The 19,766-nt window shown below is 42.0% G+C and overlaps 1 protein-coding gene across 3 annotated transcripts; it reads left to right on the top strand.

The window, feature by feature from the left end:
* Positions 1-391: 391 nt before the first annotated feature.
* On the top strand, positions 392-6,572 carry LOC135512020 (zinc finger protein 3-like). Of its 3 annotated transcripts, none has more exons than XM_064933607.1 (7): positions 392-517; positions 1,087-1,283; positions 1,396-1,497; positions 2,672-2,767; positions 2,895-3,005; positions 4,027-4,150; positions 4,276-6,571. In XM_064933607.1, exons 1-7 carry the CDS (start codon positions 490-492, stop codon positions 5,868-5,870), a joined length of 2,253 nt encoding a protein of 750 aa, XP_064789679.1. In that variant the 5' UTR covers positions 392-489; the 3' UTR covers positions 5,871-6,571. The 3 variants fall into 3 exon arrangements, with proteins under 3 accessions (XP_064789679.1, XP_064789680.1, XP_064789678.1); XM_064933608.1 differs by lacking the exon at positions 392-517 and adding an exon at positions 524-712 and having other exon boundaries at positions 4,096-4,150; positions 4,276-6,572; XM_064933606.1 differs by lacking the exon at positions 392-517 and adding an exon at positions 524-712 and having other exon boundaries at positions 4,276-6,572.
* Positions 6,573-19,766: the final 13,194 nt, after the last annotated feature.

Genomic DNA, 19,766 nt, shown 5'->3' with positions numbered 1-19,766 from the left:
CCGACTTGCCAAAACTATAGTTTGTTTACAAGAAATTTGTGGAGTCACTTTAATAACTCTACCTACATGTACATATTATCCCGGTACCCCCCTGTATATAGTCTCGCTATTGTTGTTTTACTGCTGCTCTTTAATTATTTGTTACTTTTATTTCTTATTCTTATCCGTATTTTTTAACAGCATTGTTGGTTAGGGGCTCTAAAGTAAGCATTTCACTGTAAGGTCTACCGACACCTGTTGTATTCGGCGCATGCGACTGATAGAATTCGATTTGATTTGGCGGGGTTGCAACATTTATTGGATGCAAACCGACCTTTAAACCTCATCGAAGAAGAAAGGAACTACACATTTATCGGGACCTCATGTGTTACATCTTAATAGGTCCCCCACAGTCTTGTTCGAGAACGCACGCACAGTGGCACAAGTAGTTGTTATTTTCGTTCACCTTATTGCATTTCCAGGTGTCTGGTGTGACTGCAGTGGAGAGATATGCAAAAACAAATGTCTGGGGGGAATGGTAACATGTTAATAATTACGATACTAGAGCAATATCGGACATACTTGCTAACGTTAGATATATATGTATGGCTAACTTCTTACTGTTTCGTACGGGAACTGGACTCGTTTCAGAACGTCTAAAATGTGTTTTCCGTGTCCGTTTTTTTGTTGTTATTGCAGATGTGCAACATGTCATGCCCTTTTATTAAATACAGTAAGCAGTTTAAGAAATAAACGTCCTTAAAGTGTTGGCTTGCTAGCTCGCAAACATTCCTTTGCTATTTTGCACAGTCGTTTCACCGCATCTCCAGGCCCGTCAAGAAACAACCCTTACTACCTGTCCTCTTTATTGTAGATCCACTCTTTGATCAACTCCCTTAAGTGAATCAAAAGGAAGACTCAATTATTCTAATAAGGGAAACACCTAGGGGTTGTTTCTGGATGAATAATGTTTCTCACACAACATTCTTGACAACTAATCACATAAAATTGGAAAAATAGTTACACAAGCTAGAGTGTTTTGTGATGTGCAATAATAGGTGCATATACATTGATTTGTGAAAAATTAAGTCAACTTCGCTTTTTCAGGTATTCCTCTCCACTCTCTGCGCCTTATGGTTCCACCACTGCGGCTGGTCTCAGCTGCCATCTGGCAGACGGTCCAGCAGAGACACGTGATGGATTATGGGATGCTGGATGAGTTTGTTACCATGGTCACAGAGATGGTTCCAGAGCTTCTGAACCTCAGACAGAGGGCCCAACTTATTCTGGGTCTTCGAGCACGGGTGAGGGATGGAACTAGTGTTCATCATTGTGTGGGGAACGATGGCATATGATCATATTTAGTCATGTTTAGTGTCCCAAATAAGTATCCTAACTGGTTTGCCCTGGTTTCAGCTGGTCCTAGAGTTGTGTCGCTCCAAGCCGATCACAGACCTCCAGACCATTCAGCCACACCTGGACAGGATACAGACCCTCACACCTCTCTGGGGGACACAGGTGAGCTCCTTAGGGCAGAGACTCTAAATCAGTCAGTAATACACAATATATACAAAGGTATGTGGACACCCCTTCAAATGAGTGGATTCTGCTATTTCAGCCAAACCCGTTGCTGACAGTTGTATAAAATTAAGCACACAAGCATACAATCTCCAAAGACAAACATTGGCAGTAGAATGGCCTTACTGAAGAGCTAAGTGACTTTCAACGTGGCACTGTCACATTCCAACAAGTCAGTGTGTCAAATTTCTGCCCTGCTAGAGCTGTCCCGGTCCACGGTAAGTGCTGTTATTGTGAAGTAGAAACATCTAGGAGCAAAAGCAGCTCAGCTGCGAAGTGGTAGGCCACACAAGCTCACAGAACGGGACCATTGAGAGCTCAAACTGCCTCTGGAAGCAACGTCAGCACAATAATTGTTCGTCGGGAGTAGTGTAAAGCTCGCCGCCATTGGACTCTGGAGCAGTGGAAATGCGTTCTTTGGAGTGATGAATCACACTTCACAATCTGGAGTCTGACAGACTAATCTGGGTTTGGCGGATACCAGCAGAAAGCTACCTGCCGAATGCATAGTGCCAACTGTAAAGTTGGTGGAGGAGGAATAATGGCCTGGGGCTGTTTTTCATGGTTCGGACTTGGCCCCTTAGTACCAATGAAGGGAAATTTTAACGCTACAGCAAACAATGACATTCTAGACAATTCTGTGTTTCCAACATTGTGGCAACAATTTTGGGAAGGCCCTTTCCTGTTAAAGCATGACAATGGTTTGTCGAGATCGGTTTGAAAGAACTTAACTGGCCTGCACAGAGCCCTGACCTCAACTCCATTGAACACCATTGGTATGAAATGAAATGCTGACTGTTAGCCAGGCTTAATAGCCCAACATCACTAATGCTCTTGTGGCTGAATGGAAGCAAGTCCCTGCAGCAATGTTCCAACCTCTAGTGGAAAGCCATCCCAGAAGAGTGCCTGGCTGTTATAGCAGCAAAGGGGGGGCCAACTTCATATTAATGCCCAAGATTTTGGAATGAGATGTTCAACAAGCAGGTGTCCACATACGTTTGGTCATGTAGTGTATTTCCCATAATATATTATGGGGAAAAAATATGCAGCCTAAATGACAAGCTATCATATAGATGTCCTAATGAAGGCAACATGTTTATATTCTGTGTTTCAGGCGACTGATGCAGAGGTAGGATTATCTGAATCCAACTTCCTGGGGCTGGTTCAAACCCTTCTAAAAGACCCTGATGAGAGAGAACATTTCTTCCAGGTCAGTCAGTATGTGGGTATGGAATAGCCATGGGTCATTTCCACATCACTGCTGTGTATTTCAACAATTTAAATATTAATCTCTTTTGAGAGGTTTTCATAGCTCATATTTCTTTACTCTGTTTTAGGATGTTTTTCCTGTAGAATTTGGTCCCAGTTATGATGCAGCCATTCAGAAACTCATGTGGCAATTTCTTTCGAGACTTGAGAAGCTACTTCCTGTATCAAACTTCCAACAGGTACTAGTAGAAATAAAATAAACTCGTATAGAGGAGGGGTCAACAGGTCGATCGCAACCCACCTATGAGTAGCTTGCCTAACAATTCTGAAAGTACATGTATTTTTCACGTGTTCCACGGCAAACTGACAAACAAAACTCACGAGTAACAGACACCACAAGCTCCTAGCAGCTATCTAATCAATGCAACATTATCCCACCCCTTGTTAGACACTATTGGCTTAAAAAGCCAAACCTAACACAATATCTTAATTTCGAGCAATATTGCTTGTGTGTGGTGCACGCATTTGTCTATCACTCTGTGTGTTGCCAGTTGACGTGATAACTGTCTTGTGGGTTGATAGAAATACTTTCCCCAAAACCTTCTCAATTAAATGTTAACTGCAATGTAGGCTTACCTGGCAGAAGTATATCATTTGTATCTTATTTGTTATTTGCACACTTTGCCATGAAATGAGCAGCAGCAGTACAGAACCTTCGCACATTCCTCACTTGCCAGATGCGCAATTAAAGGGGAATTACACTTGAAGAACCAAATTTGTTAGTTTTCTTCCAGACCTAAAAATAAATGGTCTTCTGATGTGATTGAGCTATTGATATGGACTCAGAATATCACATTTAGTTGTTTTTCTATGAACAATTGTAATTTTGAGAGTGAAAAACTAGAAAATCTAAAACCAGGTTTTTTATTTGAACTGAAAACATAATTTGGGGATAAAAATTGCAGGTGGACGTTGTTTATTAACCATTATTTTACCAGGTATATTGACAGAAAACATAGTGTACTGCTTTCTCTTGTACACTAAGGACCTGGTGAAGAGTTGCGCGGGAGAAGAGAACAATGTTTCTATTCGAAAGCTAGAACTAAACAAGTAGCTTTCGACATGTTTCATTTGTTAAAGGTAGCTCTCGTGCTAGACAAGGTTAGAGACCACTGATATAGAGGAACCATGGACTGACGCTTAGGCATTGTGTGAATTATACCTATATTCCTTCTAACTCTGTATTCCTCGTTGTGTCAGGCTGCCTTGTTGCTCAGCGATGTTCCCTCTGTTCTGGAGGAATGTGTTGAGTCTGTGTCTCACCCTCAGCAGATGAATACCCTGCTTCAGTACCACAGAGACCTTGGCCCGCTGGACAACCATGGTAGGCATCTCACAGTACCCATTTTCATGCTTTATATGATAGATTCGTTTTGACACACCCAATGGCAAATTATGTCTATTGAGCATTACTGGGTTGAGTTTTGGTTCCCTCTCCTTCTTTCACAGACCCTCCATCTTCCACCGATGGGGACTGCATTCTCTCAGCTCTCTGTCTTCCTCCCGTGGAACGAGTGGTGATTGCAACAGAGGTAGAGAAAGAAGGAAAAAGTATGGATGTGAAAGAAAGAGAAGAGGGGATGGAGAGCAGGTCAGAAGAATGTGAGAAAAACAAAAGATCCTCTGTTAGTGATGAGGATGATGCAGAGTTTGTGGACCCCGAGACAGGCAAGGTGGAACCAAAGTACGAAACGGTGATGGTTATCGGGGAAGACGGGATGGTGCAGCCTTTTGAAGATTTAAGTGTCGGGAAAAAGAGATCTTTCAAAAAGCCTAAAATAAAGACGCACAAAGCCAGTGGAAGTCATGGAGAACAAATGCTTAGCATAATCAACAGCAAGTCTAATGTGATCATATCCTCTGTGCTTTACCAACCCTCAGTGGATCTACAAAGGGTTGACACTACCAACCTGATATTATTACCTTTTATACCAGTAAGAAGAAACAGAGGGCTGAAGATGAAGACATTTCTTACACAAGAACAGAAACAAACCGACACAGAATTTTCTGAAAAATATACATTCAAGCAGTGCCAGATTTGTGAGAAGACTTTCAGTCGAAGTGCAGACATGAAGCGGCACCAGCAAATCCACACAGGGGAGCCTATCCAGAACCCAAAACAGAAAGAGTCAAAAGTGTGCTGCATTTGCGGAAGGATGTTCGCAGACATAGAAAAGCTAGACAGGCATAAGCTGGTGCACAACCCTTTGAATTGCATCATGTGTGAAAACAGCTTCAATGGTGTCAAGCCTCTCAAGAAACACTATCTGGATGTCCATAAATTCAGCGGGCCATTCCTCTGCACCTACTGTGAGAAAAGCTACACTGAGTTATCAGATCTTGTCAGACACGAGAGGACTCACACTCTCCCTTACCAGTGTTCCCACTGTCCAAAGAAAGTTAAATCGTCAACGACCCTTGCCGAACATGAAAGAATACACACAGGGGAGAAATGCCTTTGCTGGGAGTGTGGAAAAGGCTTTATCAACATAACAACGCTGAGAAACCACATGCTAAATATTCACAGCAAACCTGAAGATAAACACTCCTGCTCCCAGTGTGACAAATCTTACGGGGAGAAGAGGGCATTGGTAAGTCATGTGAAAATATGTCATGCTGGGGTGCGTTATCCATGCACATACTGCGGTAAGCTGTTTCTTAGCATGTCCTCATTGACAAGGCATGACCTGATTCACACTCAGGAGAGGCCTTTTAAATGCACAGAGTCTGAGTGCGGGAAAGGTTTCAGATCTCCAAAGGAACTGAGGGTACACATGAGATATCATACTGGAGAGCGGCCATATAAGTGCAAAATCTGTGGGAAGGGTTTTACGCAAAATTGTTATATCACTCGACACATGCGAACTCATACGGGGGAGAAGCCGTATCCGTGTTCTGTCTGTGGGAGAAACTTTTCTGACTTAAGGGTACGGAAAAGACACATGATGACTCACACCGGAGAGAAGCCCTACAAGTGTTTAAAATGCGAGAAAGCTTTCAGTCGGACAGAACTTTTGAAAGCACATGAGAAGAAAGAACACTGAGCAAATTCAAATCAAGGGATTATTTTTTTTATGTATAGATGTTCTAGTCTCTGAAGACAAATGGGTTTACCTCCCACAATGTTCCATTGTCATGTGCTCCCAAGGTCTCGTATTTTCGAGACTATATAGATGTTAGTAATGAAAAATGTTGTCCCTGTGTTCTGAACTTATAACATAGTGAGGAACACTTATCCCTGCAATGCTTTTAGGGGTGAGAGTTGGAAATAGTGCAAGCTATAAACACTGATGTAACACATGGTAGTTTAGTCATTGTGTTTATCGAATTAATATATATAACTTTTAAAATCACACCCAATAATGTTTATTTTGAAGTTGGTCCATACGAGACCCCTGGGCCATGTTCTCATGCATGAGTTTGATGTTTCAAGTGTAAATAAAAACCTTGAATTAGTACGATTTAAATATTTTTTAATAATCATACTTATAGTAGCTAGCTCATTTGTATATGTATTGTATGTATAATGTGACTAGAGTCTCCGATAGGCTTATTCAGATGTTGGCTGGAATAGACTCAATAAAATAATTGTGTGCTCTGGTTTCCCTACAATAAAGTAACACAATGCGCAGCTCCTGACCAAACTTCTCTGTACTGGCTCTTGCTTAGTGGCTACGCTGAGGAACTGGCTACATATGTTATTTTATAGTGCAATGGGATCTTCACTCTTACAGAGGACAGGTACCTTTCGTCACAGACCGAACAATGAGACATATTTCACCAGAAGTATAAATGTGAAGCATCAGGTTGGCTTGTCCACTCACTACCAAATATGAGACACATATTTCCCTCAGATTACACAGACCCACAGAAAACAAATCCAATTTTGATAAACTCCCATATCTATTGGGTGAAATACTACAGTGTGCAATCACAGCAGCAAGATTTGTGACCTGTTGAGAACAAGAAAAAGGACACCAATGAAGAACAAACACCATTGTAAATACAACCCATATTTATGTTTATTTTCCCTTTTTTAACTTGAACTATCGTTACAATACTGCACATCGTTACGATACTGTACAGTGGCAAGAATAAGTATGTAAACCGATTGGAATTACCTAGATTTCTTCATAAATTGGCCATATCATTTTATCTGATCATCTAAGTCACAACAATAGACACACACAGTGTGCTTAAACTAATAACACACAAATTATTGTATTTTTCTTGTCTATATTGAATACATAATTTAAACATTCACAATGTTGGTTGGAAAACGTATGTGAACCCATAGGCTAATGACTTCTTCAAACGCTAATAGGAGTCAGGAGTCTGCTAACCTGGAGTCCAATCAATGAGACCAGATTGAATATGTTGGTTAGAGCTGCCCTGTCCTATAAAAACACTCAAATTTTAGTTTGCTATTCACATGCCTCAAACAAAAGAGATCTCAGAAGACCTAAGATTAAGGGTTACAAAAGTATCTCTAAAAGCCTTGATGTTCATCAGTCCACGGTAAGACAAATTGTCTATACATCTTTATTTCTCAACTAAATGGGGAAAGTTCAACACTGTTGCTACTCTCCCTAAGAGTGTTCATGGGAGGACACCACGGAAGAAGCCGCTGCTGTCCAAAAAAAACATTGCTTCACATCTGAAGTTCGCAAAAGAGTATCTGGTTGCGCTACTGGCAAAATATTCTGTGGACAGATGAAACTACAGTTGAGTTGTTTGGAAGGAACACACAACACTGGAGAAAAGGCCCAGCACACCAACATCAACCTCATCCCAACTGTAAAGTCTGGTGAAGGGAGCATCATGGTTTGAGCTGCTTTGCTGCCTCAGGGCCTGGACAGCTTGCTATCATTGAAGGAGGTCTGATCCACAACTACAGAAAACGTTTGGTTGAGGTTATTGCTGCCGAAGGAGGGTCAACCAGTTATTAAATCCAAGGGTTCGCATACTTGTTCCCACCCTGCACTGTGAATGTTTACATGTTATGTTCAATAAAGACAAACGCACAATTGTTTGTGCGTTATTAGTTTAAACAGACTGTTTGTCAATTGTTGTGACTTCGGTGAAGATCAAATTGTATGACCAATTTATGCATAAATCCAGGTAATTACAACAGCTTCACATACTTTTTCTTGACACCTATTATAGACATAATGACATTTGAAATGTCTTTATTCTTTTGGAACTTTTGTGAGCAATGTTTACAGTTAATGTTTTGTTTGTCTTTCACTTGCTTAGGCAATGTAAACAACTTGAATTGAAGCCCAGTGGCCAGCAGTGCTAGAAGTTGGACGAAATGGATTTAGGCCAAGATTCTGCTAATTTACTAATCGATGAAACATTTGACCTCCATACAGTTTTCTGTTCCCACAACTATACGTCACCAACAGAGTGGTCTACGTTCTCGACGTTAAGCTTTGTTTTGAAGGAGTGCAAAGGCAAATTTAGTTATTGTACATACGCTCTTCGCAGTACAGGGGTTCCTCTACGGAAATTGCAAATATATGCTATAAAGAAGGACTCGTTCCAGAACGTCTAACATGTTTTGCCGGTCTGTTTTTGTTAGTTATTACAGTTATTTGTTAGTTATTAATTTCCGCTATTTTACTGAATATGGCAGTTGAAGAAACACACTTCCTAGAACTGTTCCGTTGCTATCTAACAAGCAACTTACATTGCCTTTGCAGTCGTTTCACTGCTTCTCTAAACCCGTCCAGAAACAACTCTTCAAATCAAATTTTATTGGTCTCATACACGTGATTAGCAGATGTCATTGTGGGTGTAGCGAAATGTTTGTGCTTCTAGCTCCAACAGTGCAGTAATATCTAACAAATTACTCAACATATACACACAAATCAAGTAGGAATGAATTAGGACGATATACATATGGACAAGCGATGTCAGAGCGGCACAGACTAAGATACAATAGAATACAGTATATACATGCTCTACCTGTCAAAAGTTTTAGAACGCATACTCATTCAAGGGTTTTTCTTTATATTTACTATTTTCTACATTGTAGAATAATAATGAAGACAAACTATAAAATAACACACATGGAATCAGTGTAAAAAAAAACGTTTTTTTCAACAAATCAAAATATATTTTACATTTCAGATTCTTCAAATAGCCACCCGTTGCCTTGACAGCTTTGCACACTTTTGGCATTCTCTCAACCAGCTTCATGAGGTAGTCACCTGGAATGCATTTAAATTAACAGGTGTGCCTTAAGTTAATTTGTGGAATTTCTTACCATCTCAATGTGTTTGAGCCAATCAGTTGTGTTGTGACAAGGTAGGGGTGGTATACAGAAAATAGCCCTATTTGGTAAAAGACCAAGTCCATGTTATGCAAAGAACAGCACAAATAAGCAAAGAGAAACTGCAATCTGTCATTACTTTAAGACATGAAGGTCAGTCAATGTGGAAAATTTCATGAACTTTGAAAGCTTCTTGACGTGCAGTTGCAAAAACCATCAAGCACTATGATGAAAATGGCTCTCATGAGGACCGCCACAGGAATGGAAGACCCAGAGTTACCTCTGCTGCAGAAGATAAGTTCAGAAATTGCAGCCCAAATAAATGCTTCACAGAGTTCAAGAAACAGACACATCTCAACATCAACTGTTCAGAGGAGACAGTGGGAATCAGGCCTTCATGATTGAATTGTTGCATTGAAACCACTACTAAATGACACCAATAAGAAGAGACTTGCTTGGGCCAAGAAACACGAGCAATGGACATTAGACCGGTGGAAATTTGTCCTTTGGTCTGGAGTCCAAATTGGAGATTTTTTGTTCCAATTTGTGAGACGCGGTGTGGGGGAACGGATGATCTCCACATGTGTATTTCCCACCATAAAGCATGGAGGAGGTGTTGTGGTGTGGGGGTGCTTTGCTGGTGACACTGATTTATTTAGAATTCAAGGCACACTTAACCAGCATGGCTACCACAGCATTCTGCAGGAATATGCCATCCCATCTGGTTTGGGCTTAGTGTGACTATCATTTGTTTTTCAACTGGACAATGATCCAACACACCTCCTCACTCTCCAGGCTCAGGAGAGTGAGGGAGTGCTGCATCAGATGACCTGGCCTCCACCATCCCCCGACCTCAACCAAATTGAGATGGTTTGGGATGTGTCAGACCGCAGAGTGAAGGAAAAGCAGCCAACAAGTGCTCAGCATATGTGGGAACTCTTTCAAGACTGTTGGAATAGCATTCCAGGTGAAGCTGGTTGAGAGAATGCCAAGAGTGTGCAAAACTGTCATCAAGGCAAAGGGTGATTTTTGAAGAATCTCAAATACAAAATATATTTAGATTTGTTTAACACTTTTTTGGTTGCTACATGATTCCATGTGTTATTTCATCGTTTTGATGTATTCACTATTATTCTACAATGTAGAAAATAGTAAAAAATAAAGGAAAAAACGTTGACTGAGGTGTCCCAGCCGCGCTGCCGTGCTGCCTCCTCATACCACCGCCGCTCAGCTTTCGCTGCGATATTCCCCAGTCTGTGCCCAGGGTCCTTCTCCGTCCAAAATCTCCTCCCATGTCCATGAGTCCAGAGATTTCTGCTGCTGCCCGATACCACGCTGCTTGGTCCTTGGTTGGTGGGTGATTCTGTAATGATCGTTGTCCCCCTCATCTGAGGAGGAGTAGGAAATATCGGACCAATGCGCAGCGTGGTACGTGTTCATGATTTTTTTTGCCTGAACACTGAAATACAAAATAACAATGTGTATAAACGAAACAAATGAAACAGTCCCGTGTGGAACAAACACTGACACGGAAAAATAATCACCCACAAAGCACAGTTGGGAAAAGGCTACCTAAGTATGATACTCAATCAGAGACAGCGAACGACACCGGCCTCTGATTGAGAACCATACCAGGCCAAACACATAACCACAACATAGAAAAAGGAACATAGACTACCCACCCCAACTCACGCCCTGACCACACTAAAACAAAGACATAACAAAAGAACTAAGGTCAGAAGGTGACAGAGAGAGTCCAACGTTGATCTAAGGACTGATATTTCCTTTAATAGGGCAGGAGTGGGAGTTTTAATGTAGTCTTTCGCTTTAGTTCCTAATTCACCCTCTAACGTTTTTTGCTTTTCCCGCCTCTTATTGGCTGTGTATGACATAATCAGACCTCTGGCATACGCTTTACAGGTTTCCCAAAGGAGCGAGGGGTTATCTGTTGATTGAGAGTTAAGAGAAAAATGCTTTAAACTCTGTAATAAAATATGATGTGAATATATGGTATTTAGGAATGGTTGTATTCAACCTCCAATGTCTTGACAGATTGAATGCCCCGTTAAGTTTTATGTCCAGGATCACCTCAGCATGATCAGATATGACTATGTTTCCTATCCTAGCGGATAAAACAGACTGCAAAGACGTCCTGGGCATAAAAAAATAATCTATTCTAGTCTGACATCCATCAGGTGCAGAGAAAAAAGTAAATTCTCTGTTGGAGCGATGAAAAGCTCTCCAGACATCCGCATACTCCAGATAGCTTTAAGTGACTTAGCTTGAGGAGAGTGAAGCTATACCGCTGGGAAACTTATCAATAAGGGGGTTCAACAAACAATTAAATCTCCTCCAACCACTGCAGTGTCTGAGTTTTAATTCTGAAAAGTCTAGAAATACCTTAGTGAGGAATTCAGGGGGGTGGGCGGGGGGGGAGTACATATTCATTATGGAAATGTTCTGCCCTTGTAAAGTACCATTAATTATAACAAAGCAACCAAATTTATCTTTCATACAATTCAAGACCTTAAGTGGTAAGTTATTTTTCACAAGAATTGCTACACCTCTATTTCTGGATGTGAATGATGAGAAAAACACTTGACCAAACCCCCTTGTTGTAATTTCAGATGCTCCTTATCATCCAAATGAGTTTTGCAAGAGGGCAATATCAATATTTTCTTTTTCAGAAAAGACATTACCTTCTTCCTTTTAATGGGGTTATGACTCCCTCTAATGTCCCATGTACATACACGCAGTTTGTTACCTGCCATTGCACTTTGACCATTCAATATTCAGACTGAATCCTACTGTAAAAGTGGGGTGGTACCTTTTTCCATGTGTTGAACTCTCTTCTATCTCACCGAGCATAAACAAACGATATGAACCCTGAACTCAAACTATACTAAAACCAAAAATTAAACATGTAAAGATCCAAAAGGGAGTTTTCCCACTAGCTAACATGCAGGGGATTTAGCGTCCTCGATTATCCAAGTCGTCAATGTGCTCCGCCACCTGTTTCTCAAGTGCTTTTATCTTAGTGTCCATAGATGTAGTTGACGTTTCCACTGTGGCAATTCTTCCTTCCGCCTCATCAACACGTTTGACAACCCTCTGTAGTTCAGCTGAATGGCCTGCTATTGCTTCCAAGACCGTTCTTATCTTAACATCGATCACTTTAGTAATGTTATCCGTCATCTTTTGTTTCACCAGGTCCATTGTGCCTGGATCCGCAACAGTGTTAGCTTCGCTAATTTATCCTCCCTTTTCTAAATACTCTGTCTTCCACTGTTGGGGACTGCATTCTCTCAGCTCTCTGTCTCCCTCCGTTAGAAAGGGTGATTGCAACGGAACAAACAGAATCAGAAACACCAGTATCATCCTTGAATGTCTTCATGGATACATTCACCAAAGAGTTGGAGGTGGACTCTGCAACACTGACAGAGTACACAGAGATGGAACCGGGGACAAGTATGAATGTAATAGAAAGAACGGAGAGGGTGGAATGTGAGAGAAACAACAAACTATCTATAGAGTTAGCTGACCCTGTGGACCATGAGAACATGGAGGTTCATGTCGGCAATGAAGAAGAGAAGGTTATGGGGATTGGACCAGTAAAAGATGAGATGGAAGATATTGTTGAAGAGGTGGACTCCAGGTACGAAACAGTGATGGTTATTGGGGCAGATGGGGTGGCGCAGACTTATGAAGATTTAAGTGTCAAAAAGAAGAGATCTTTCAGAAAGCCTCAAATAAAGACACATAAAGCCAGTGTAAGTCATGGAGAACAAATTACAAGCATAGACGTGTCTGATGCGATCATATCCTCCATGCTTCACAAGCCTTTAGTGAAGCTACAAAGGATTGACACTACTAACCTGATGTTGCCCTGTAGACCAGTTAGACAAAACAGGGGGCGTAAGATGAAAACATTGCTAGCACGAGAATGTAAACAAACTGAGACAGAATTGACTAAAGAAAAAGCATTAAAGTGCGGTGCAGACATGAAGCGGCACCAGAAAATACACACAGGGGAGCGCCCCTTTCAGTGTCTCCAGTGTAGGAAGCGCTTCCAGTGCCATTTTGATCAGACGAGACATCAGAAAAATATGTGTAAAGTAGTTGTCAAAACCTAAAGGTAAAAGACCAAAGCAGCTCAATGGAAATGACGAAAGACCTGAAATGTTGAATAAGTGTCATAAGAGTTACAAGGACCCGCAGAGCTTGGAGAAACCGAGACTAAAATGTGAAAAAAAACTTGAAGAAAAGGCGTAGCAGATCTCCAGCTAGTAATGAGAAGGACTCTGAGATGTCCAGTGAAACAGTCCAAAAACCTGAAGGAGGGGACACAGAGCTGGCCAGTGGAACTCCTCTTGAGGCAACACCTGAGGACAGTGACTCGTCCTCCACCAGTACACCCCAAGACCCATCTTACGAATCTAACCAGACTGAAAAACGCAAACAGTCAAAAGTGTGCTGCATTTGTAAAAAACTTTTGCCAAAATCTTACAGCATGCAAGTTCACATGAGATCTCACTCAGATCTGCGCCCTCACAAATGTCCTCATTGTGGGCAGATGTTCAAGAACATCAATGATATGAGAAAGCACATTGTAAAGATAGTGTGCAAGGTGCTGCGAGCTGAGTCTGAAGAGGCCCAAGTACATACACTCACCCACAGCCCTCTCCACTGCACTGAGTGCAGTAGGATGTTTGCAGACCCAGAAAAGCTAGACAGGCATAAATTGGTGCAAAAGCCCTTGAAATGCACCATGTGTGAAAACAGCTTCAATGGTGTCAAGCCTCTCAAGAAACACTATCTGGATGTCCATAAATTCAGTGGGCCATTCCTCTGCACCTACTGTGAGAAAAGCTACACTGATTTAGCAGCTCTCCTCAGACACGAGAGGACTCACGCCGGAGACCTCCCATACCAGTGCTCCTACTGTCCAAGAAAGTTCAACTTATCAGCGGTTGTTATCGAACACGAGAGAATACACACAGGAGAGAAACCATGCCTTTGCTGGGAGTGTGGAAAGGGCTTTATCAACAATGCAAAACTGAAAATGCACATGCTATGTGCTCACAGAAAACCTGAAGATAAACACTTCTCTTGCTCCCAGTGTGACAAATCTTACGCGTTACAAAGGACGTTACAAGGCCATGTGGCGAAACATCATGCTGGGGTGCGTTATCCATGCACATACTGCGGTAAGCTGTTGCTTAGCATGTCCTCATTGACAAGGCATGACCTGATTCACACTCAGGAGAGGCCTTTTAAATGCACAGAGTCTGAGTGCGGCAAAAGTTTCAAATCAAAATCTGAAGTGAAGGTACACATGAGATACCATACTGGAGAGCGGCCTTTTCAGTGTAAAGTCTGTGGGAAGGGTTTCACTCAAAACTGTTATATGCGAACTCATACGGGGGAGAAGCCGTATCCGTGTTCTGTCTGTGGGAGAAACTTTTCTGACTCTAGGAAACAGAAAAGACACATGATGACTCACACCGGAGAGAAGCCCTACAAATGTTTAAAATGCTAGAAAGCTTTCAGTCGGACAGAACTTTTGAAAGCCCATGAGAAGAAAGAACACTGAGCAAATTCAAGTCAAGATTAATATTTTAGCTTTTAAGTTTTTGCCTATAGATGATAGTTAAATATTTTGTCCCACACACGTCTCCAACTCACTCATTGAGTTTGCAGACGAGCCCTGGAGATGAGAGCCCCGATGGAGTGGTGCCAAGAAAATAACCTCTCCCTCAACGTGAACAAAACAAAGGAGCTCTATCGTGGACTTCAGGAGACAGCAGAGAGACCACGCCACCATCCACATCGACGGGGCCACAGTGGAAAGGGTGAAAAGCTTCACGTTCCTCTGTTTGCACATCACTGAAAACCTGAAAGGGTCCATTCACACAGACAGTGTAGGGAACAAGGCGCAACAGCGCGTCTTTAACCTCAGGAGGCTGAAGAAGTTTGGCCTGGCCCTTTAGACCCTCACAATCTTCTACAGATGCACCATTGAGAGCATCTTGATGGGCTGTAGATAGGCTGACTGAACCACAATCTGGAGAGCCAAACACATCACTGGGGGCACACTGCCTGCTCTCCAGGATATCTACAGCACCGGAAGGTCAAGAAGATCATCAAGGACCTCAGCCACCCGAGCCACGGCCTGTTCACCCCCCTACCATCTACAACAGGATTTCCCAAACTCTGTCCTCGGGACCTCAAGTGGTGCATGTTTTGGTTTTTGCCCTAGCACTACACAACTGATTCAAATAATCAGCTAATCATCAAGCTTTGATAATTTGAATCAGCTGTGTAGTGTTAAGGCAAAACCAAAACATGCACCCCTTGGGGTCCCGAGGACCGAGTTTGAGAAATGCTGAGACAATACAGGTGCATCAAAGCTGGGACCGAGAGACTGAAAAACACCTATCTTCAGGCCATCAGACTGTTAAACAGTCACCATCAGCCCGCCTCCGCCCAGTACCCTGCCCTAAACCTTAGTCACTGTTACTAGCCGGCTACCACCCGATACTCTACCCTGCACCTCAGAGACGCTGCCCTATGTACAGTTCATAGTCATTGAACACTGGTCACTTTAATGTTTAAGTACTGTTGTATCCACTTCATATATACTGTAGTCTAAACTTATTTTACTTAGCCTTTATTTAACTAGTCTAGGATCATCCTATATAGCTGCTGCTGTATACACATTTACTATTCATATACTGTCTATACACACCATCATATACATATACACTGAACTAAAATAGAAACACAACATATAGTGTTGATCCCATGTTTCATGAGCTGAAATGAAAGATCCCAGAAATGTTCCATACACACAAAAATTGTATTTCACTCAAATGTTGTGCACAAATTTGTTTACATCCCTGTTAGTGAGCATTTCTCCTTTGCCAATATAATCCATCCACCTGACCGGTGTCGCATATCAAGAATATGATTAAACAGCATGATCATAATGCAGAAGCACCTTGTGCTGGGGACAGTAAAAGGCCACTCTAAAATGTGCAGTTTTGTCACAACACAATGACACAGATGTCTCAAGTTTTGAGGGAGTGTGTAATTGACATGCTGATTGCAGGAATGTCCACCAGAGCTGTGTCCACCAAACCATCTCCAACATCATTTGAGGGAATTTGGCGGTACGTCCAATCGGCCTCACAACCACAGACCACATGTATGTGGGCGAGCGGTTTGCTGATGTCACGTTTTGAACAGAGTGCCCCATGGTGGCGGTTGGGTTATGGTATGGGCAGGCATAAGCTACGGGCAATGAACACAATTGAATTTTATTGATAGAATCTCTGTGCATTCAAATTGCTGTGACGAGATCCTGAGGCCCATTGTTGTGCCATTCATCTGACGCCATCACCTCGTTTCAGCAAGATAATGCACGGCGCAATGTCGCCAGAATTTGAACACAATTTCTGGAAGCTGAAAATGTCCCAGTTCTTCCATGGCTTGCATACTCACCAGACATGTCACCCATTGAGCATGTTTGGGATGCTTTGGTTTGGCGGCTACGACAGCATGTTCCAGTTCCCGCCAATGTCCAGCAACTTCACACAGTTATTGGAGAGGGGTGGGACATTTCACAGACCACAATCAACTGCCGGATCAACTCTATGAGAAGGAGATGTGTTGTGCTGCATAATGGGAGTGGTAGTCACAACAGATAGACTGGTTTTCTGATCCACGCCCATATCAGTATTCCCAGTCATGTGATATCGATAGATTAGGGCCCAATATATTCATTTCAATGGACTGATGTCCTTATATGAACTGTAACTCAGTAAAATCTTTGAAATTGTTGCATGCTACATTTGTATTTTTCTAGAGTATATATTTATTTTCCGGGCTCTGACATTGCTCGTTCTAATGTTATTGAAATCCTTTATTTGTATTGTTAGGTATTACTGCAGTGTTGGAACTAGAAACATAAGCATTTCGCTACACCCGCGATAACAAATAGAAAATGTGTATGCGACCAATTAAATGTTATATGATTTAACTTCTGCTGGATCTTAACTGAAATATTGTTGTTCGCTGTCTAAAGGCGCCCACACATCGCACTGAATGTGGATCGAGCGTTCGTCTGCGGATCGTTCAGCGCACTGTGTATTTAGGGACCAGCAGCTGTAGATGTCCCATTGCCAACATCGGTGCGCAAATTACGTTTAGAGGTGCGAAGTACTATCAGCCAGCAAACGCTGTTGGTTTGTTTGAGCCCTAACAATAAATGATCTAAGAAACAATATAACATTTCTGGGAATAAGTATCCCTGCGATGCGTTTAGGGACAAGAGTTGAAAATAATACAAGCTATAAACACTCCGATGGAACGAATCGGTTGGTGATTGTGTCAACGTATTTGTTTTTCTCTATCATTCAAATTAAACCATTTGTATTTTGCTGCAGATCCCTGTTCACCGCTGGGGGGAGTCGGTAATATTTCTCAATCATCCATTCACCCACACTTCACTGAATGTAAGTGGATGGGAACATGATTTTGGAACATACTGTAGCTTGTTTTTGTCAGTCAGAATAAATTGTGCATTCTGAAACGTATGGTGAAAACGATATTTTCATGTCATTATTTTGGGGGGTTTGTATGTTAGATAATTGGAGAGAAAATGAGGGCAGCGTCTGTTATTGAACAGTGATTGTCAGCATCACATCACAAATGTGGCGTTCAAAGTTCAATATGTTCAGGGGTTTCTAAGATAAGGCTCGAGCACTGTATTATATATAGTCTACTGTTAGATAGATACTAGAATAGGTATGCTGTAGTGTAGTATATTCTACAATGGAATGGGTTTTTCCGCCAGTCACACCCAAGACATTTTGTGCTTGAATTGGTCCCTATGAGAGCCTGTTCTCATGCATATGGCCCACTTGTTTCAAATGTAAATAAAAATGATTGAATGAGAGTGAATTAAACGTCTTTAACGTCGATAATAACGCTTACAGTAGTTAATTTGTCTATTTAGTTTATGTGTAAGGTCTGCGATAACTGTCTTTAATAGGTAGGCTATATTCAGAGGATAGGCCATAAAGGTTGGCTGGAGTAGACATCAATAATCATGTGCACTTGTTTTCACAGACCCTACAAAATGTGCATAGTCCAGTAGTCTGCAAGGATGACACAACTATTCATACTCGATAGTCGTCTTATAAATCATCCAATAGCGAAAAGGTATTTATATTGGCCACCTATGCCACATCAAATTATTAGCAAGTGTAAAAGGGAGTGTGCAGTGTGAGAACACTGACGGTACAGGTGTGGTAAAACAGTGCCACCGACGCGGCCGACGTGAGTAAGACATTTAAGCGTGTTAACCCTCGCAAGGCTGCCAGCCCAGACAGCATCCATAGTCGCGTCCTTAGAGTATGCGCAGACCAGACCAGTGTTTACGGACATATTCAATCTCTTCCTATCCAGTCTGCAGAAGGCGAGGTCAGTACAGGTACATCAAAGCTAGGACCGAGAGTCTGAAAAACAGCTTCTATCTTTTTATTTTTTATTTTATTTCACCTTTATTTAACCAGGTAGGCTAGTTGAGAATAAGTTCTCATTTACAACTGCGACCTGGCCAAGATAAAGCACAGCAGTTCGACACATACAACAACACAGAGTTACACATGGAATAAACAAACATACAGTCAATAATAAAGTAGAAAAAAAGAAAAGTCTATATACAGTGAGTGCAAATTAGGTAAGATAAGGGAGGTAAGGCAATAAATAGGCTATGGTGGTGAAGTAATTACAATATAGCAATTTAACACTGGAATGGTAGATGTGCAGAATATTAATGTGCAAGTAGAGATACTGGGGTGCAAAGGAGAAAGATAAATAAATACAGTATGGGGATGAGGTAGTTGGATGGGTTGTTTACAGATGGGCTATGTACAGGTGCAGTGATCTGTGAGCTGCTCTGACAGCTGGTGCTTAATGCTAGTAAGGGAGATATGAGTCGCCAGCTTAAGTGATTTTTGCAGTTTCTTCCAGTCATTGGCAGCAGAGAACTGGAAGGAAAGGCAGCCAAAGGAGGAATTGGCTTTGGGGGTGGCAGTGAGATATACCTGCTGGAGCGCGTGCTACGGGTGGGTGCTGCTATGGTGACCAGTGAACTGAGATAAGGCGGGGCTTTACCTAGCAGAGACTTGTAGATGATCTGGAGCCAGTGGGTTTGGCGACGAGTATGAAGCGAGGGCCAACCAACGAGAGCGTACAGGTCGCAGTGGTGGGTAATATATGGGGCTTTAGTGACAAAACGGATGGCTCTGTGATAGACTGCATCCAATTTGTTGAGTAGAGTGTTGGAGGCTATTTTGTAAATGACATCGCCGAAGTCGAGGATCAGTAGGATGGTCAGTTTTACGATGGTATGTTTGGCAGCATGAGTGAAGGATGATTTGTTGCGGAATAGGAAGTTGATTCTAGATTCAATTTTGAATTGGAGATGCTTAATGTGAGTCTGGAAGGAGAGTTTACAGTCTAGCCAGACACGTAGGTATTTGTAGTTGTCCACATATTCTAAGTCAGAACCGTCCAGAGTAGTGATGCTTGATGGGCGGGCAAGTGCGGGCAATGATCGGTTGAAGAGCATGCATTTAGTTTTACCTGCATTTAA

This window comes from Oncorhynchus masou, chromosome 24 (genome assembly GCF_036934945.1).
Source record: "Oncorhynchus masou masou isolate Uvic2021 chromosome 24, UVic_Omas_1.1, whole genome shotgun sequence".
In the NCBI taxonomy this organism is placed as follows: domain Eukaryota; kingdom Metazoa; phylum Chordata; class Actinopteri; order Salmoniformes; family Salmonidae; genus Oncorhynchus; species Oncorhynchus masou.
This window is presented reverse-complemented; position numbering and strand designations above follow the sequence as displayed.